The 20,101-nt window shown below is 37.8% G+C and overlaps 1 protein-coding gene across 4 annotated transcripts in view; it reads left to right on the top strand.

Moving 5' to 3' along the window:
* The window catches only part of ARHGAP24 (Rho GTPase activating protein 24), a 522,903-nt gene that overhangs the window by 430,565 nt on the left and 72,237 nt on the right, over positions 1-20,101 (top strand). For 3 of the 4 annotated variants that reach the window (XM_036853846.1, XM_036853849.1, XM_036853848.1), the window contains one exon: positions 6,235-6,357. In XM_036853846.1, coding sequence (XP_036709741.1) covers positions 6,235-6,357 — 123 coding nt within the window. Of the gene's footprint in view, positions 1-6,234; positions 6,358-12,578; positions 13,435-20,101 lie in introns of those variants that run through there. The other variant, XM_036853847.1, reaches the window with a different exon arrangement.

The raw sequence follows: 20,101 nt of genomic DNA, 5'->3' as shown, positions 1-20,101 counted from the left end.
TCCAGGAAGGTCCCACATGCTGCGGAGCAACTAAGCCTGGGCACCACAACTACTGAGCCCACATGCCCCAGAGCCCACACCCCACAACTGTTGAGCCCGTGTGCTGCAACTACTGAAGCCTGTGTTCCTAGAGCCCATGCTCTGCAACAAGAGCAACCACCACAATGAGAAGCCCGTGCACCGCAATGAAGAGTGGTCCCCGCTCACCGCAACTAGAGAAAGCCTACGCGCAGCAACAAAGACCCAATGCAGCCAAAAATTAATTAATTAATTAACTAATTAATTAATTTTAAAAAAGGAAAAAGAAATCTACCATAATTAATAAATATCAATCAATCTATAATCGGTTGATAAATGTGCATTTATAGTTACTTTCAGCTTAAACATAATGTAGCTATATGTTGTTGGATGATTCCTTCTTAAAAAGAGATTATAACCTAGTAAGGAGTATAGGAAGTATGTAAAACAGTATTATAAAGTATTCATGAAATTAAAATGTAATATTAATTTTATTATAATGTAAGGCAACATTTAGTAATGTTTTTGTTGTGTACTGACTGCAAACTACAAACAGAATGATGATTACAGCCACTGGCCTTAATAATTCTCATTTTCCAGTTTAAGGGTTTTAAAATTTTCAAAATCTCATTAAGGATTAATGCAAATTTTCTGTTGACAAAATGCATTGAAATTTTGCCACTCTGATATTTTTGAAATTAACCTTTGAGGAAGAAACACTTGGAAAAAATTTGATTAGCAGAGCATCCTCAAACCCTTAATTTTCAGAGAACAATGTCTCTATAATGCATGAGACAATATGAAAAAATTAAATATGATGTTGAATGTGAGGCCAATTTGTTCTCTGGCTTTATTTTGTAAATTATATGCTGTTTTATTATTGTTGTTGTTTATTAAGAGGTGATAGTATCCATAGAAACCTACAATTTTTTTGCTTGTACTTCACATAACACTGGTTGTTTTCCAAGTATCATTCTCCATAAAAGGGAAAAAATGTTTTTCTATCTCAGTAATTTTCCACAGATATGCTTCAGAATTTACTTTATATCTTGCAATTTATCATTAGAGCTCTACTATTAATGAAGACTCAAACTGTTTTGAAGGAAATAATGCTTAAAAAATTAAGACCTTGCAATGGTATGAGTAAAAATTGATAACCCTACTTAGAACATTTAAATATTTTTCTGTAAGCTCTAATTAAATGGGTAGTACACTAGGGCTAGTTTTGACCTGATTTGTAATTGGAAATAAGGAAACATTTTGCCCTTGAAATTATTAATAGTATCAGAGGTGTTCACTGAAATATCCTCAAGTCTGTACCATGAATTTTGCTTGGAAACTGAACCTAAATTTCGGTCACCACAGTTTTCCTTGAGCAACTTGTTTTAAAGTTTAAGCACAAACAAGTAATTCACTGTATAGCTTTAAAATATGATACACATCTTTATATGATACACATATAATACTTCACTTCTGATTAATTGTTTTGCTTTTTAGTTCATAATTTTGACAATTTACAATTATTTTTTTCCAAGGAAAAAAATCTACTTAGGTGACTATTTTTGGAAATTTCCACACAATAAATTCAGTAAAATATTTTAAAAAATATATTCGTTAAGAAAAATAGCAGTCTATTTCACTGAGATAGTCCTAGTTACGTGACGTAGCCTGTACTTTGAGCAGCACTGGTCTCCTGTCCCAAATCTTCCCTTGGGAATGTACTCAGAGATGTATTTGGGGAAAAAGGGAGAAGAGGTTGTAGGTAAATTAGTGAGAATTCAAAACCAAACAATTTTAAGCAACACTGAGTGAAGTTAGCAATAATTATCTTCCAGCTCACCTTGGCTTTTTATTGATTAGTGCTTTCATGACCATACAGTTCTTATCATTTGTTCTTTTCAATAATTTTTTTTTGCTGATAAAATAACACATGTTAGAACATCTGGAATAATGCATGCATTATAAAACAACACATGGTTGAACATCTGGAAAATACAGAAAAGTACCAAAGGAGAGCAAAATAATTTCTAATCCTAGCATTCACAGTAATCATTGTTAGAATTATTGTGTTTTTCAACCTAGTATCTTATTTATCTGACTTTTTACCTATATGAAAATAGAGATATCATATATATAAAATCTGTATATTTCCTTGTGTATAATAAAAGCTCATATTAATAAATATTCTTCAAAATCCTATTGTAGTGATTGCATCATAAGGAATATTATCCATACTCCTATAAGCAATGAGCATGTATATCTTAGCATACCATTACCAATATTTCTCCTAAATATTTAAAAATCTTTGCAAAGCTTTTCATCAAAAATATGATTATCTTTTAAATTACTATTTTGTAATTATAAGAGGAGTTGAAATTTTCATATGCTAAATATTTGTATTTCTTTTTTGAATTAACTGTGCATCTACTTTAATGTAGATTTCTTTAACCTATTCTTAAATTTTACATTAAGCTTTTTCTTAATCTATTAAGTTCACTAAGCTTTTCTTTTTTTTTTTTTTTTTTAATTTTATTTATTTATTTATTTATTTATGGCTGTTCTGGGTCTTCGTTTCTGTGCGAAGGCTTTCTCTAGTTGCGGCAAGTGGGGGCCACTCTTCATCGCGGTGCGCGGGCCTCTCACTATTGCGGCCTCTCTTGTTGCGGAGCACAGGCTCCAGACACGCAGGCTCAGTAGTTGTGGCTCACGGGCCCCGTTGCTCCGCGGCATGTGGGATCTTCCCAGACCAGGGCTCGAACCCGTGTCCCCTGCATCGGCAGGCAGATTCTCAACCACTGCGCCACCAGGGAAGCCCCACTAAGCTTTTCTTAATCTACTTTTTAATTTTTGCAAAAGTTAATCATGCCATATAATTTATTTCACAGAATTTATTTTATTTCTGGGAAGGAAAAAATTCATATCAAATGCAAATATACAGAAGATCCCAATGAAATGTACACATACTTTCAATTACATATAAACAAATAAAATTGAATGATGTGACCTACTTGGCTAACTTAATATCACAGACGCTTGAAGTGTTGGTACCCTAGCACCAAAGCATTGCTACCAACCCGAGCTAACATCTAGAAGGTGTATACAATTTACTGATACATTGTGTCTTTTAAAATGTGTGCAAATCCACCATCATCTAAAGTAGTATTAAAAATAAAAATAACACTGCATAGATATTTATGTTCGAGCAGAAATTAAGAATGGAGAATGTATACTGGTTATAATATATATATACTTATATACACATATATGTGGATTGAAGATGACTATGATACTTTCACTCCAGTGATAATTACATCTTAAGGTTGCTTTTTTAAATTTCACCTTTGGAAAGAATTTTAGATTCACAAATAGGTAAATGGAACATTAAGCCCTGTAAAAGATTAACAAACAGAGTGAAACTTGATCCACGTGGTTGAAAGTCAATATTGAGTTTATTCATTTATCAAATTATACATTTAATAAATTGTTTTTGAGCCCCTTCAATTGCAAGGCTCAATACCAGACTCTCAGAACTGAAGGATTATGAATTAGAACAAATGGCTTCTCCAGTTAGAAATCATGTAACCTTAGTATGGAGAATTTAGTTCATATCTATATAAATGTCTCCAATTGTTTTAATCACATTCTTAGCAATGAGTCTATTATTTCCACTGAGACTCATTAAAAAAAGTTTTTCTAAATCTTCTCCCTGTCTTTTGCTAATTCACTGAGGAATCAAGATCTATATCAATGGATGAAATTCACAGATGAGAACTTCATATCTGTGATTGGCAGACGAAATGAGATTCAGGGGTCAGACACACAGCATCATTGGCTTTCAGGCAGAAACACACTCCAGTGGCTGTCACTCACTCTCATTACTAGGACTGTTTCCGCTGGGGCTGGGAGTGACACAGCAGGATATGACTGTCTGAATTGCTAAGCAATCTCCAGGCAAAGACAATAATTAAAATATTCTGATTTCAAAATGGTAATGTTTTACAGGTGGATCAGAAAACAATAAATTTTAGTACTGTGCCACGCCAAGCAAAGCATCTTTTTCTTTGGTCGTTTATTTCTTTCTGCGACTTATATGTCATGCAGCCATGTATATGCAAGTTAATGTGTGGCAAATTTTCCTACATTCACAGTATACAACTTTAATGTGCATTGTTATGTATCAAAGAAAGACAGCCTTCTATAAAAACTCCTGTGTATGTGTATTATTGACTAATTGTTCCCAAGCACTCACTAGCATACTACACTAATTGTATGTCTCTGAGGTCAAATTAAATGTAATATGCCCTTTTTGCATTTGTAGATATGGGAGGCAGTTAAATGAGACTGAATTAATATTTACAGAATTTCTCTTTTAGCCTAACACAGTGCTAGTATATTAACTTCATTTCGTTTAATTCTCACAAAAATTTACTAGATAGGGATTATTAGTTCTAAAGCATGACTAAAGATACTGAGTTTCCAGAAGTTATGTGCTTTCCCAGAAGTTAAACAGCTAATATAATATAGAATTGTGATTTCAGCAGGGTTTTCTCTGATTTTCTGAGCCTATGCTTTTTCAGACATAAATTGCTTAAAGTGATGATTGACCTAGGCTAGACCTAGAGGTGTAAGAAGGTCATTGTTTCCCAAATAGTGATAGTTCTCCTTAAGGTGAGAAGGCTCATCTTGTTTATTCAAGAGATCTGTAAACATTAGGGAACTGATTTGATGGCATCCCTCACCCACGCCTCCCCCAAATTCAGTTGTATTGAAATGTAAAACACCAATGCTGGCTGTTCAGCTGGTTGGCTTAGAGTTATTTCACTTATCTGACCTTGCACCTGTTCTGTTAATTTGCATCAATGCTAGAAGAGTTGTATTTCTCAACCTAGGACATTTGTATAAAATTCGGAGATCACAAACTCAAATGCCTAGAGTTTTCAGAGCTTTGTGAACGAGATTGGATGTGAAAGAACAGGAAGTGCGGGGCCTGTTGGAGGCTGCACGCTCCTTACAAAGGAGATTGTTTTTGAGCCCCTTCAGTTGCAACTTGCGGTACCTGGCCCTCAGAACTAACTGAAGGGTTGTGAATTAGAACAGTTGGCATCTGTTCTGATGCACTTAAAAACAAACAACGACAATGTCTTAAACAAACAAAATACTTCGATATGAATTAATCCAACCCAAGGCTGCAAGTTTACAGCACTTAGTGAAAATTAAGTTGTTCATAGATGATTTGAGCACCTTAGCAGTCAGTATAATGCTGAAATATTATCAGAATTCAGTTAAATAATACTTAATGGTCCATTTTCTTAATTATTCCTTCTGTGAACCACACTAGTTTTTTCAAAGAGAATGAAGCAGTGCAGTCACTGATACTTGTTTTCAGAAATGCTCCTTTAAGCATAAAAATGCTTTATAGATCTCCAGCATTTCAAAGTTGATTTTAGAGATTATAAAGGTTTTAACGTGTATGAGTTGTTTTCGGCCAGTGCGGGGGCGGGGAGGGGGGGAGATAAGAGAAAACAGCAAGCAAGGAGGTACTGCTGGGGTTTCCTAAAGCTAACCCTTAGGTGGCAGGGCCATCTGGGGTGTTAATTTGGCCGTTGAGACTGGCCAGGCTTGTGTCTTCTTCTTCTGCGTGTCCCCCTGAAGGTATGATCTGGGGGAAAAGGCTCCCCTTCCAGGACAGAGCGCAGAGGAGGACCTCTGGGGCAGATTCTCACATGTGGCTCTTTTCCCTTTCCTGGGACTCGTACTCAACCATGATGTGCCCGGTGGCCTCACTATGTGCGCTGAGCAGACTCAGACTGTTCTGCGCTTGCTTGGAATGAAAACTCAGGCTCTGTGGACCACTTCTCCATCTTTCATTTTGCTTTTGCTATTTTTCCCTATTCAGCAGTACGGTGTGAATAGATTGGATTATGAGTTAATACAGGCCTATGGGTTGTTGCTAGGACAAAAAGCTAGGCTTTGTTTGGGGAATGACATTTGTTTGCTGGCTTTCTCTTGGAAACATGAGAGCCTTTCCCTTCTAAGCAGATTTTTTTTTTTTTCCCCCATGCTGAAACCATGGTAAATATTTCTGATTCATTGGGTAGAACCTAGTGCTAGCTGCATTAGGTACAGTTTATGTTTCAGGGATTCACTAGGAGGCTGCTCATGGGGAATCTTTGGCTGAGCCCACACTCATGTGTTAATGTTCCTGTCTTCTTACAGGAGGCGATCGAGATCGGATGACAGCAAATCATGAGAGCTACCTCCTTATGGCGAGCACCCAGAATGATATGGAAGACTGGGTCAAGTCCATCCGCCGAGTCATATGGGGACCGTTTGGAGGAGGTGAGTGTATTTTAAAATCATGATAAAACAGAAAGATAGGCCAAAACTGTTCATCCTTTCCCCCAGCCCGTGTCACTATCAGCACCTACTTTCAAATGGATGAATGTTAAAATAAATAGTAAGCTACTAATTTATTTGTAGACACATATCTAAGTAACTCCTAGAAGTTCAATGTAGATCAAATATCATTAATAACCAAACTTCTTCCACGAATATTTTGAATTATAAAAAGGGATAATATTTTTCTTTTATCTTGGATGTTCCATTTTACTAATAATACATAGTTATGAGCCTCATATCATAAATGGAGATTAGTTAATAACCTGTAGATACAGGGCAAAAAAACATTTTGACTATTAATTTTGGAAGAGGTTTCAGCCCCCAGATGCTCAGTGGTATCAAAGAGGAGTGGCAAAGCATTGGATGAAAATATGCTGGTAATCAGAGTGACAAAAAAAAAAAAAAGCTTTGCAACTTTGCAATCAGGAAAGTATTTGTGGATTTGATAATAAGTTTCTTTTAAAATTCTTAGCTAATACAGTGTAGAGAATATATCATGTGAAGAATAAGCTACATGGTGCTATGAATAGAGCTAAAAGGAAGAAGGAAGGACAAAAGATGTGAACTTTTCTATCAAGTAATATAGAGTGATATAGACAGAAAACATATTTAAAGAAAAAATCCAATAAATGGAACCAAATAGATAAGGACCCCAAAATATTCATCTATAACCAACATCTATTTCCAAGAATGTAAAGCCTAGTTATTTTATGTTGATGTAGTTAAAATAAATGATATAAATCAAATTTATATTTATTAAAGCAATTAGAACTTTCATATTTATTTTATCTTCTCTTTTGTGTATTGTCAGCCCCCTGAATGAAGTGAATTTTTTTTCCCTTAACATATCAGATGCTTCTTAAGCTGACTGACCTCTTTACATTTTAGAATAACTTCAAAAGCATAGTTTAAAAAGTTGAAAAGTTAAGTTAAAGTTAAAATAGTAAAGATTCATGGAAGGCATGTTGATATTTTACAAGAGTAGTGGTACATGTCTGCAAACTGTCTGTCCTTTAGCAGGATCTCCTCTTGGGGGAGGGGGAGGTTTCTAACCAGGGTGACCATTCATCCCAGTTTGCCTGGTAACAGTGTAGTTTACTACTGTTGTCCCAGGCTAATTATTGACTGTGCTACCTCTCACTCTCATGGTGTTCTAGTTTGGGTGACAACTTGTATGGTCACCCTATTCACTTACTGAAATGGCTAGTAAGTGACTTCAAAATGTTTGAAGAGGCTGGTGGGCTGAGATCCCATCCCAGTGCCTTAGCAGAGGGATCTTCATGACTATTCATGAGAGATACATACTCAGCTGCGGGAGGTCTTCTGCTACCCTCAGGGTCAAGGATTTATGTGGAAGCCTAAGGATATGTCTTTTCAAATTTCCTGTTTCCCCTCCATTATCAGGTTTCTGAGGCTCCTGAGTTCAGGAAGATTCTTAATATTTGCTGAAAGTGGTACTTTTGTTGAAGGATTATTTCTATCAAGGATTATTTTCTCCCATTCCTCCTCTTCCATCTGTCCTTTTCTCAAGAAAAATGAATGAGATCCAGTTTACTTCACCAAATCAGTGGCCACAGGAGGTCCTATCAGCCCAGGAGTATCACAAGTGATCCTAGTGGGATCTATGTATTAATCTTCAAATTTATGAACCTGGAAGGAATACTCTAGTAGCTGATTGGTTTGTATATTTTATCCTGCAGAATGTGCTTCAGGGATTTTGCAAATGCCTGATTCAAATTTACTTTTAAAGAGATATATTTTAGCATAGAGCACTTACAACAGAAACAATACTCTGAAGAATAAATCTTCTCCTGCCCTCTTTGTTTTAATTGAAGAGTGTTAATGAGATTGTAAGGCAAGCTCTTAAAGTACTCATTCAATTTGCAAGAAATCTTTTGTGATTCATCTGAACATCGGAATTTCCTAAAGTTGTTAGAGAACACACAACCAAACCGAATGCTGACCCTGATAGAAAATTGCAAATGTCACCCATAATCTCATGTTTCAAATGTTTGTATTAATATAGCCCCTCTATACTTACTGATTGAATTTTTTTAAAATGTTACAAATTTGAGTTGTAAACAATAAATTTATATGACTGAGAAACCTTTTATTTATCTTATGTATTGGGGTTCCACTTAGTATTTCATTGAAAATAAGTTTTTCACCAATTAATAATATTTTACTTTATTTTTATTTATTTTTTTAACATCTTTATTGGAGTATAATTGCTTTACAATGGTGTGTTAGTTTCTGCTTTATAACAAAGTGAATCAGCTATACATATACATACGTCTCCATATCTCCTCCCTCTTGTGTCTCCCTCTCTCCCACCCTCCCTATCCCACCCCTCTAGGTGGTCGCAAAGCACCAAGCTGATCTCCCTGTGCTATGCGGCTGCTTCCCACTAGCTATCTATTTTACATTTGGTAGTGTATATATGTCCATGCCACTCTCTCTTTGTCCCAGCTTACCCTTCCCCCTCCCCGAGAATATTTTAAAACCACTTTATTAGTTCAGCCTCACATTTTGTAGATTAGGTCATTAAGACCCAGAGAAAATGAATGACTTGCCAAGTCATTCTTATGTCATACTGTGAGTAACATAAGTAGGAAGAAACTCATGTGTTTTCACTGTGAGCTTCTTCCTGCTTTATTGCACAATAGCTGATCTATTACTTCTACTGTAGTAGTGAAAAACCCACAATTACAAGTCCATGCCTTATTGATAGTATATTCTTCAGTATATGAAAAACAAAAGTGTTTAAAAGTTGATAAGTAGGATGAATATAGTTGAGTCCTTCAAAAATATCTGAATTAATACCATCAAGAAAGTGAAAAGACAACCCATAGAATGGGAGGAAAATATGTCCAGATCATATGTCTGATTTTGGACTTCTACCCAGAATATGTAAATAACTCTAACAACTGAAAAATAAAGGCAAATCAAAATTTTGACCCAATTAGAATCAATTTAAAAATGGGCAAAGAATCTGAATAAGCATTTCTGTAAGGAAAATATACAAATGGCCAATAAGCACATGAAAAGATGCTCAGCATTATTAGCCATCAGGGAAATACAAATCAAAAGCACAGTGAGATACCATTTCTTTCATACACACTAGGATTGCTAGAATCAAAAAGTTCCATAATAACAAGTATTGGCAAGGATGTGGAGAAATTGAAACCCCCCCCCCCCATATTGCTAATGGGAATTTTAAATGTAGCTGTTTTAGAAAACAGTCTGACGGTTCCTCACATGATTAAACATAGAGCTACCATATGACCCAACATTTGCACTTTTAGGTATATACCCAAGAGAAATGAAAAATGTATGTCCACACAGAAACTTGCACATCAATATTTATAGCAGCATTATTCCTAAATGCCAATAAGTAGAAACACCCAAATGTCCATCAATGGACAAATAGATACACAGAAAGTGGTATATTCATACAATGGATTGTTCAGCCATAAAAAGAATGAGGTACTGACGCATGCTACAACGTGAATGAACGTTGAAAACATTGTGCTAGATGGAAGAAGCCAGTCAGAAAAGACGATATATATATATATCGTTCTATTTATAAGAAAGTACAGAACAGAGAAATCCATAGAGACAGAAAGTAGATTTGTGATTGCTTAGGACTGGGATGGGGAAATAAGGAGACTGCAGTGGGTTGGTAGCCAAAACATATGAGATCTCTTTTTTAGGTGATAAAATGTTTTAAAATTAACTGTGATGACTGTTGCATATATCTGAGTATATTAAAAACTATTGAATTGTACACTTTAAACAGGAGAATTCTATGATATATGAATTATATCACAGTAAAGCTGCTAAAAAACTCCTGAATTGTCATAATTGCTTTTCATTAGAGAATACATTTCCCCTTCCTATCTTAGTCATAGAATCCAAGACAGTTAATCCTAAATAAAAACCTATTGGCTTCCAACCTCCTTCTCGCTGCTCAAAGATTGTTGTGGTTGTTGATTAAATGGCATCTGTAAAGACATTTGGAAGGTGACTTTTCATCCTGATTTATCAAGTTCTGTATACCACCTCTGGATACATTTTAAATGTGTTTATTGTAAAGAGGGCATTTCATTGTCTATATTGCAGTTCTACAACCTGTGTTTCTAAATAGTTAAAGTTTTTCATGAGGCACTGAAGTTTATTCAGGTTGTTTATACATGTAAAATAGTCCCTCTTTACCATTTCAATATTAGACATTTGATTAAAACATAGGTGACACCTGAGGAGTTTGCTTAGTTTTTCAATATTTAGAAATTAAAAACTGTTACGTGAAATCATAAAATATAGGGCTTTGATATTTCTTTTTATGAAAAAAACCAAAGTTACTACAAATACTCAGATGAAGGAGGGGAACCAGGGGAAATGCAAAATATAGACATCCTCTCTTAACAACCAAGCCTGATAACTTAGTTCAGTATTGAATCTAGATACCTCAACTTTCTTTTATCTGATTAACCCCCTTGTAAACAGATGCTTCCCTATTAATGATGCTGAGAAGCACATGGTTTCTGCTTAAAAGCGAAATCCAGAAGTTGGGATGTCAAAACATGTATTTAACTTTGGAAAAGTTTAGGGTTCTGTTTTTGTTTGTTTTGGTTATTCTTGTCTTTTTCACTGGGCTTCTGTTCAATTGTTTTTGAGGCAATGTATATGGAAGTACCCAGCCTGGGATCTGGGGAGGATGAAAATTCATTAATTGTTCATTAGATCTGAGGGCGGAGCCTAACTTTAGCTACTAACAAAATCAGGTCCTTCCTGTATATTTCTGTCTCCTTATGAAAAGACTTGAGTCAGAGACTTACCAAGGCAGTAAAAATACTGAATGTGAATAATCCTCATGATGAGTAATTAGCACATGGGCAAGCAGTGGTTAATTAAGAAGCTATGTGCTCTTGCCTCTGACACAGACCACTGTGTGATCTGTGGTAAGTGATATTACCCCCTCACCTTTAGGTTCCTCACTTGTGAAATAACATTGGACAAAACTCTTTTAACTAAGATTCATTCCAGCTCCAAAGTCCTGCGATCACGTGTGTTCCCTCCATACCAATGCTCAGAGAAGTGATGTTTTCAGTGGGCCAAGGTGCCTCTCGTCCAGCGCTGCCATTGTCTTGGTGGGACTGAGTTCCCACCAAGTTCACAGTTCCTTATTTTCCTAGCAGCCTGCTGTGACACAGAAGGCAAAAACAATGGGCGAACCATGGGGCAGAAATAATAATGATTCCCTCGGTGACAAAATTTTACCTATCTGGGCATGCTAGTCAGAGTAATGATGTTTCTAAAGGGAGTATCTTTTTAATACTCTTCACAGCTTTTTTTAATGCTCCCGCTAAATAGCTAGGAAGGTACCCAGAGGCCTTAGGGGTCAGTTGGGGTTAAAGCACTAGCATTCCAAATGTGCTCATAGAGCAGCCAGGTGGATGAATGATTAACCCAGTAAGTAAATTGTTCAGTGACTGGGACCAAGGGGGTTGGTAGACGTAGGGGCTGGGGTGCAGCGGGTGCATGCACGATCAGGGGAGAAGATGAAAGCAGGATTGGTTCGAGAACCATAGCCAGGCAAATACATATGTATAAAAACGTATAAACACACCCACATATGATTTAACTTGTTTTGTGGTTACACCTGCAGAATCTTTGCTGCTAAATTTTGAACATTTTTCTATTTCACACACATACAAATACACACATAATGTTTTAACGATATGCACATTGACATCAGCACTCACAAATAGATTCAGTTGCAAAGTATCTGAAAAAAAAAAAATCTTGTATAGGAAGAGAATAAATGCAGAAAGGAAGGGGCAAAAAGTTGACCCCCTCGGGGCTGGTTTGGGGCTGTTTGGTTTCTGGAGGGACTGAGGCAGTCAGCTGTAAAGGTATGTACAAGACCAGAGCCGGCAGGGGAGTCACTGCAAAGGCAAAGGCAGAAACAAGGGGTTCAGGCGGCCGCGGGGCGCTCTCCCTGCTCCCCTCACGCTGTTGTGACTGCACCTGCTGCGTGTGACCGGCGGGCACTGAAGGCAGCCGCAGCCGCAGCGTGGTGACGAGGCAGCTGTAGCCCTGCCAGCTCCCGCCCAGTTCTCATTGAGAAAAGGGGAGCAGGAGCAGGGCTAGCGGGGGAGAAGCTCCCTGCAGAGCTGCTTCCTACACGGATCCGAGGAGGAGCCTCTCCCGGAACGGGCACTGGACTGTTCTGACGTGGCGATTCCCTCGGGAGCCCCGGGAGTTTGAAGACAGAAGGGAGAAGCCCGCAGAGAGCATCAAAGGCTGAGGGGTGCTATAAAAGGAACAGGGGAGTTCTTTGAAAAGAATCTGTCATGCACCGAAATGCTTTCTGGAGAAGGTGCCATTATTTGCCTCCCCTTTTGCTCAGATAAAAGGAGCCAGCAAGGACAGTACTGAAGTATCCCTCAGGGGCCTTTTGGTCATTGTTCCTCTTTCCCCTGCTCACGGCTATTTGCTGACCTTTCCAGAGAATCTCAGTCCCCCCAGTTCCAGCTGAGAAGACAGTTCTTAATAAAAAAAGAAAATTCTGCTGTTGGAATGGGAGGTGCCGCTTGCTTGCTGTGGTTCTTTTTGCTGTGACATTTTGGAATGTCTGCAGAAACAAAAATAATAATTAAAAAAACCTCAAAAACTCCGGGGATTAGGCAAGAAAAAAGGAACTTTTTTGCCAAAAAGAAGTAAATGAGAGGTGGTAACTTATCCCCGATCCAGGACCTGGATGATCAAAATCTTCAAGTTCTAGGAAACAGCACTTCAACAAATAAACAAACATGAGAAGGAGTAGCTGTGGGATTCCGATATCACACAGAGGCAGGTTTTAAAGGGAGCCAGAAACGGGTTCAGAATTTTGGGGCTGTATGATGCCTGAAGACCGAAGTGCTGGGGGGCGCCCCTCAGGTGCCTTGGCGTCTACTCCTTTCATTCCTAAAACTACATACAGAAGAATTAAACGGTGTTTTAGTTTTCGGAAAGGTAGGTACATAATATGTTCATGTCCTTTTAAAATATCTTTCTGATGCTTTAAGGTCAGTTTACGCTCAGATAAAGTGGGAGTTTGGAAACCAAGAGCTTAAAACTGTACAAGAATGGTTTACGTGTGGTTTTGCTTGTCTATACTTATTTCTCGAGGCTCCTATTGATCTGTTTATTACTGTCTGTGAATGGGCCAGGTGGGCGGGGCTTAAAGAACGGTGGTCCTAAAGGGATCACCTTGACTGCTGGAGAGCAAACGAGCTGTCCGGACCATGCCGAGGGGAGGGGCCGAGACTACCTTGGGCTGTTCCCAGACTCAAATCAAGCAGCCATGTTGTTCACCCCTTGAACGGAGTCACTGTTCTGTGCTCCCATCACATCGGTTTGGTTCTGGCAGCCTGCGCTTGCCTCCCCTCCCCTACTGAGAAAATTGTAATAATCAGATTATCTGTAGTGACCCCTTTTCAGGAGCCTTTGAACCCTATTGATTAACACTGATAAGAAATAGGAGTCACCTTGACTTTCCAAATATATCATAAGGTGGCATTGGGAGAGGGCAAAGATATGAAGAATCAGGAACAAGGGGTGGGAAAATAAGTTTAGGATCAATAAAAGAAACTAAGTATTTCAGAATTGATTTGTGCAGGGGGAGTTAAAGGGTACAACATAGGTAAAATGAAGTATTTCTATAAAATGTTTCTGTATCAACATATTTTAAAATGTCCTTTTGTTTTAAAATGGGAATAATTAAATCAAATGATTATTTAAATTGGAACTAGGTAATTATAATTTTAAAGTCACGTACTGTAACCTAATAATTTAATCAGGAGCTGACTTGAGTCCCATCTAAGGTTGTTCTTTCTCCCTTTTTTCTTTAATTTGCCACCTATTAATCAACATTCTCTATCTAGTAATCAACGAAAAATAGAAGAAAAACCGTATATTTAAAGCAAGATATAGTGGGAACTTTTTAAAACTAAACCTTGTTCCTTCTGAGTCTTTTCCTTTGAGCAGTTAATATCTGGCTATGATCATTATCATATATTATAAGCAAGGAATTATCATATATTATAAGCAAGGAATTCAGGTGTTAATTTATATTCCTCTCTCATCCACAAAGATAATTAAATGAGAGATATGTGTCATATTTTATAGATCTTTAGAGATTTCATGGTTACTGTAAGATTGCATCATTGATAGAGAAATTGGCAATGAGAGAAACTGAGAAAGGCTAGGGATTAATTGCTTAAAGGACATCCCCTCTTTTGGTTCCCCCACCACTCAGCAACTAAATTGGGTTTATCCAAACATGTAGAGAAGGTCTACTTTTCTAGGTTATTACTGCTCATTTGTAACATGAAATGTTCTGGGGACAATTCATTTATCTTCGAAATGCAGAGCAAAGTGTTTTTTACGTTTTCCACCTTCTCTCCTCCCATATTGGAATATAGCATGTCTTCGAGAATCCTGACTAACACTGCTGTTCGTTTGTTCGTTATGTCCTCTTCCCTCTCTCCTTAAATATCAATGAGGGAAGGCAGTGCTGCAAAAAAAAAAAAAAAGAAGAAGAAGAAAATTCCCATGGGCTGGCAAATGGCAACCAGAGAGTGGGGAACAGCTTCCGTCTATCATCTCCTGTAGGCTATTTTTAAACTATTGTCCTTGCCTCTGCAAAGTCTTAGTAATCTGAAGAATGTTCAGCATTTGAGTCAAGGATTAACAGATTTTTATTTTACAAAGCTGCATTCTGGTTACCGTCAGAACCGTGAAGGAGAGGCGGCGCAGGGGGCATTCAGCTGTGTTAAGTTCCCTCTCCCCTTCCGTGGAGCAGCCTCATACCAGCCTCTCCCAGGTCACGGGCTGCTCAACCACAGTTAGGCAGCGAGGCTCTGGGAAGGAAGGCGCCGGGCTGAGGCTGGGCTGCGAGGCTGTTTCTGTGCCTCACTAGCCGTTCTCTTCAGCGGCGGTGTGAAGCCCAGGGTGTTCGATCTTTATTCAAGGTCCTGCACTGAAAAGAAGGAACTTTTCTTTCAATCCCGGGTTCCCAAACCATGCTACCTTAAGAAGAGAGTGTCGTTTTGTGCTTTGTTTAATCCCCTGGGTGCTTCAGGAGTTCCAGAAGTGGACAGGGGTTTCTGAGTTCCTCTCCCAAGCCTGTTGGAGAGCATCCACTGAAGTCCTTTCAATGAAAGCAAAAGGGAGGGTGCAGGAAGCATGGAAAAGCACCCAGAAGTGAAAAATGGTAACGCGTCTGCTTTTCCTGATCCACATTTAAAACATTTTTTACTACTGTTATGGGTCGGCTGACAGAAGAGGCAGCTCAGCACTTCAGAATGGCCCTCAGAATGAAGAGGGGAGCTCAGTTAAAGTTTCCAGAGGCCTGGTGGGATTGCAGTTTGCATGCTGTGCCTGTTGGAACTCACTGCTCTGAGTTCCTTTCTTTTACAGACCTCTTCTGTCCTGTACTGCCCTCTGTTTCTTTGTTTAGCTACTAATAAAGGTCTCCGGACATGTTTTCTCAGTGGTTTTAAAAATCTAGGCACTGTGAACCATCTATTAGCAGGACGCTGGGGAGAGTGGTGCTTTGGATTTATGTTCTGGTGAGATAAAGATTACAATGTGTTCTTTACCCTTTTGATTTTGAAACTATATATTTTTTACCTCCATAAGACTAATATGTAATATACAGAGCCTAACCAATCTTTTGATTACTTGGAAGTGCATAACACTTTGGGTCCTGATGTCAGTGTTAATTTCTAGTCAGAATGGTCTGGCTGGTTTAAGATTGTTGTGATCACAGAACATACTAAAGTAAAATTTTAAATCCTAACTTTATCTTGTCTTTTTCCTGAGTCATGCTCTTCCTGGAGATAAAGCATCATTAATTCCCCAGTGTTTTTTTTCCCCCCAGACAGTAACTTAGTGGTCATGCCCCATTGCTTCTTCCTTCTTTATATACTTTCAGCTCCATTTCTAGTTCCATCACCTTAGTTGTCTGTGCCTTTATGGCTTCATGCACACAAGGTACTTTAACCTTAGAAGTGGCTCTTCAAGACAGCATCCATTCTCACCTCTTTTCACCCCCAACATTGTTCACAAATTCCTGCAACACAGTTCATTTTGTAAAGTGTCGTCCAGTTGGTATTCCTGAAACAGTACTAACAAGCAATGTTCCACGGCTTACAAATTTTTCATGAGTCCCTATTGCTCCCAGGAGGATGTCCCGTTTCATGCAACTGTCAAGGGCTTCTAAGTAATTCCAACTATTCCCAATTCCCCAGACTATCCCCTCTTCCTCCCTGAACCCATCTCCTGTAACACCTCTTTGTTCAGTGCCCCTCTGCAGTGATGCTGTCTCTCCTCTGCAGTCTGTCCACACTCTACACTGTCTTCAAGTCATTGTTGGCTCGCATTTCTTCATCAAGCCTTCTCTGTTCACCTGTTATACTCTTTACTCTATAGCCCCTATATTTCTTCTATGCTGCCACCTGGCCACCTCATCTTCATAGCTATTTTCAAGTGCTTTTATGCACATTTGTGATAAGAAATATATATTTGTATTTGTTTATTTCTTCTCAAAGTTAAGAATGGCTATAGGTCTATTCAATCCAGGATTCACGATCTATTGCAGGCTGGTGAAGTATAGTATTATTACCTATCTTTTTCTGCTAGTTCATAGACAGTAGTGAATTAAAATAGAATATCTTTACAGAGGTGGTGGATAACACCAGCATTTTCTTTAAAGTTAATTTAAAGTATTCTGATCTGTCCTCAGAACCTATTTTTCCCTATATGTGCAGATGGTATGTTTATAAGTGAAAATGTTAATACATTAAGTGACGGTTAACCTTAAAGCATAAAAAAGTTAATGTTGTATATGTTGTAATCACATTTATCAAAATTGATTTGTCCAACAGAATGCTACTATCCAAATCCATATAATTTTAAATGGTGCTATAAATGAGTAGCTCATTAATTCACATGTCAAAGTTTTACAGAGCATCTACCAAGTGATTTTGGGGGTGAGAAGGCAAACAAAACAAGTCTCCTGGAATCTATGAGTTCACAGATTCCTTGAGGATAAAGAAACATATAAAATAAGTAATTACTTAATCTGTAATAAGCACTACAACAAATTATATACGAAGTCTGAGGGGTTTATGAATAAAAGACTCACCATGGACTCATCTGGAAAGGCAGTGATTCATCTGAACTACATGAAATCAGATTTAGTCTTCGGAAGTTTATGGAAAGACGTTTTCTCTTACATGATCCTGAACGAGTAGTCAGCATCCCTATGGGGAAAAAATGTCTGAGTTGAATTAACATAACATAGTGGAAAAGGAAGGCTTTTAGAGTCATATAGACCTGTGTTTATACCCCAGACCTACCACTTTCTAGATATGTGACTTCAAGTCACCTAGCATCTCTGAGTCTATTTGCAGAAGGGAGATGTCCTTGTGGAATATTTGTGAGTGTCAAATAAGAAAATACATGTAAATTGCATGGCTTGGTACCTGGATGTAAGTGGTGAGTATAATTACTCTGTTGGTCTAAGACCAATGCTATTGGGTCACTGTTATCACATTATTACACTTGCTTATTTTTTTCAGGCCTTTATTTTTCTCCCTCCTTCCCCAGTCTGACTACAAGGAGAGTCAAGATTTTACCATACATTCATTGGTTATTATAGATTCTGAGCTTCTTGAATTAAAAGTTTTCTATCCATAGAAGATTTGTTGGCTGCTTAGAAAGTGCTAGTAACAGACTGAAGTAAGCTTTGGCTGTCTTTGTTTCTTAGTTCTGTACTAAATTGGATGTCTTTTATTTTTATTTGTCCATTTACCGTGGGCAAATGTTCATTTTTAATTGAAAATTATTACAATCCTGGTGACACCGCGACTTATTCTGTTAGTAGGGTTGTAGTAAGCAGAAGGATAAGTAAAAGCAAATTCTCTATATGGCTTAGCATGTAATCTATGGCATGGAAGGGACAGGGAACTCTGAAAAATAACTGATAATAGAAAATTTAAGTAGTAACCGAGAAGTTATCTAACTTCTGCCTTTTTCATCAACAAATCAAAGACTTTTGTTTTCACGTTTTTATAGGAATCAGTGCCACAACCTGAGAAGTCTAAGTTTCATTTTACCTTGGAGTTAGTCATTTATTTCCTCTAATTGAGGAAGTGAAGTATTTTATTTTAATGCATGCATTAATTCTACAAATGTTTATGGAACACTCAATCCTTACCCACTTTGGTGTTAAGTTCCAGGGAGCAAGAGAGTTTACCTATGTGTCTTAATCCATTCAGGCTGCTGTAACAAAATGCCACAGACTGGGTAGCTTCTAAACAACAGGAATTTATTTCTCATGGTTCTGGAGGTTAAAAGACTGAGATCAGGCCAGCATGGTTGGGATCTGGTGAGAGCCCTCTTCTGGGTTGCAGACTCTCTACTTCTTGTTGTATTCTCAAGGGGCTGAAAGGGAAGGAGTGAGAGAGCTCTCTGGGGTCCCTTTTATGAAGATACTAATCCCACTCATGTGGGCCCTGCCCTCATGACCTAATCACCTCTCAAAGTCCCTACCTCCTAAAACCATTACCATAGGCATTAGATTTTCAACATAGGAGTTTGGAAGGGACACAAACATTCAGACCGTGACACTACGGTAGACGGAGTATGAGCCTTGATGTCTTTCATGTTCCCAGTTCAGTCCTTATGCCTGCAGTACTTTCGGAAATTTACCTAAACCTCCTTTAAGTTTATAGGATAAATATACAGTATAAACTGTTATCCAATATCATTTATAACAATAATAATAAATGTAAAATAATTGTTTTATTATAATAATTGTGAAAGTACAATCTTCTTTTGACTGGTGAGGGACTAGTCCAGTATGGATAGACATCTAAGTAAACAATTACAAAGTAATATGTTAAGAAAGCAAAGAAGAAAATAGCAAGTTTTGTGTCTGGGATGGGGGTGAAGGAATATTAGTAAGGACTTAACACAGGAGATGATGTGAGTTGAATCTTGCAGGGTAAGTTTTCCTAGGCTGGCTCATGACAGCAGGACCTACCTTCTAGAAGGATACGTGAAGATGTAATAAGTCATAATACATATAGGAAACAACAAATAGTTCAGTATAGTTATTGACTATGTTGTTTGTGAGGAAGCAGCAGTGATGAGTGTGGATATGGCACAGTACCTGGCACAGAAGGGGTGCTACCTAAACATTTGTACTTTGAATAGTGGATGAAGAGGCAGAGATCAGATTGTGGGGACTTTGTATTTCATGAAAAGGAGTTTGGTTGGCCAGGGGGCACCATGGGAAGAAATGAAGCAAAAGAGAGGCATAATCTGATTTAAATATTATGAAGATCACTGTGGCAGCACTTGCCTGGCTTGGGAACCCAGCTCTATAAAAGTCACTTAAGAAATGTTGAGGATCGAGATTGAAAAGAGTATTCTTGAAGGAAAGAATTACGTAAGGTGTGAGAAGTGTCAGGAAGAAGAGTGAGATTGATAGTTTTAAAGGGAGTGAGCCATAAAGTAATGCAAAAAATAAATTTGTCTGTCAATGATTTGGCAACTAGGTCGTTATTGGTAATTATAGAAAAAGCTCTTTTAGTGGAATGATGGTGTCAGAGGCCATATTGCAATAGGT

This window comes from Balaenoptera musculus, chromosome 5 (genome assembly GCF_009873245.2).
Source record: "Balaenoptera musculus isolate JJ_BM4_2016_0621 chromosome 5, mBalMus1.pri.v3, whole genome shotgun sequence".
In the NCBI taxonomy this organism is placed as follows: domain Eukaryota; kingdom Metazoa; phylum Chordata; class Mammalia; order Artiodactyla; family Balaenopteridae; genus Balaenoptera; species Balaenoptera musculus.
The sequence above is the reverse complement of the archived record's forward strand: the minus strand, read 5'-3'. Positions and strand labels throughout refer to the sequence as shown.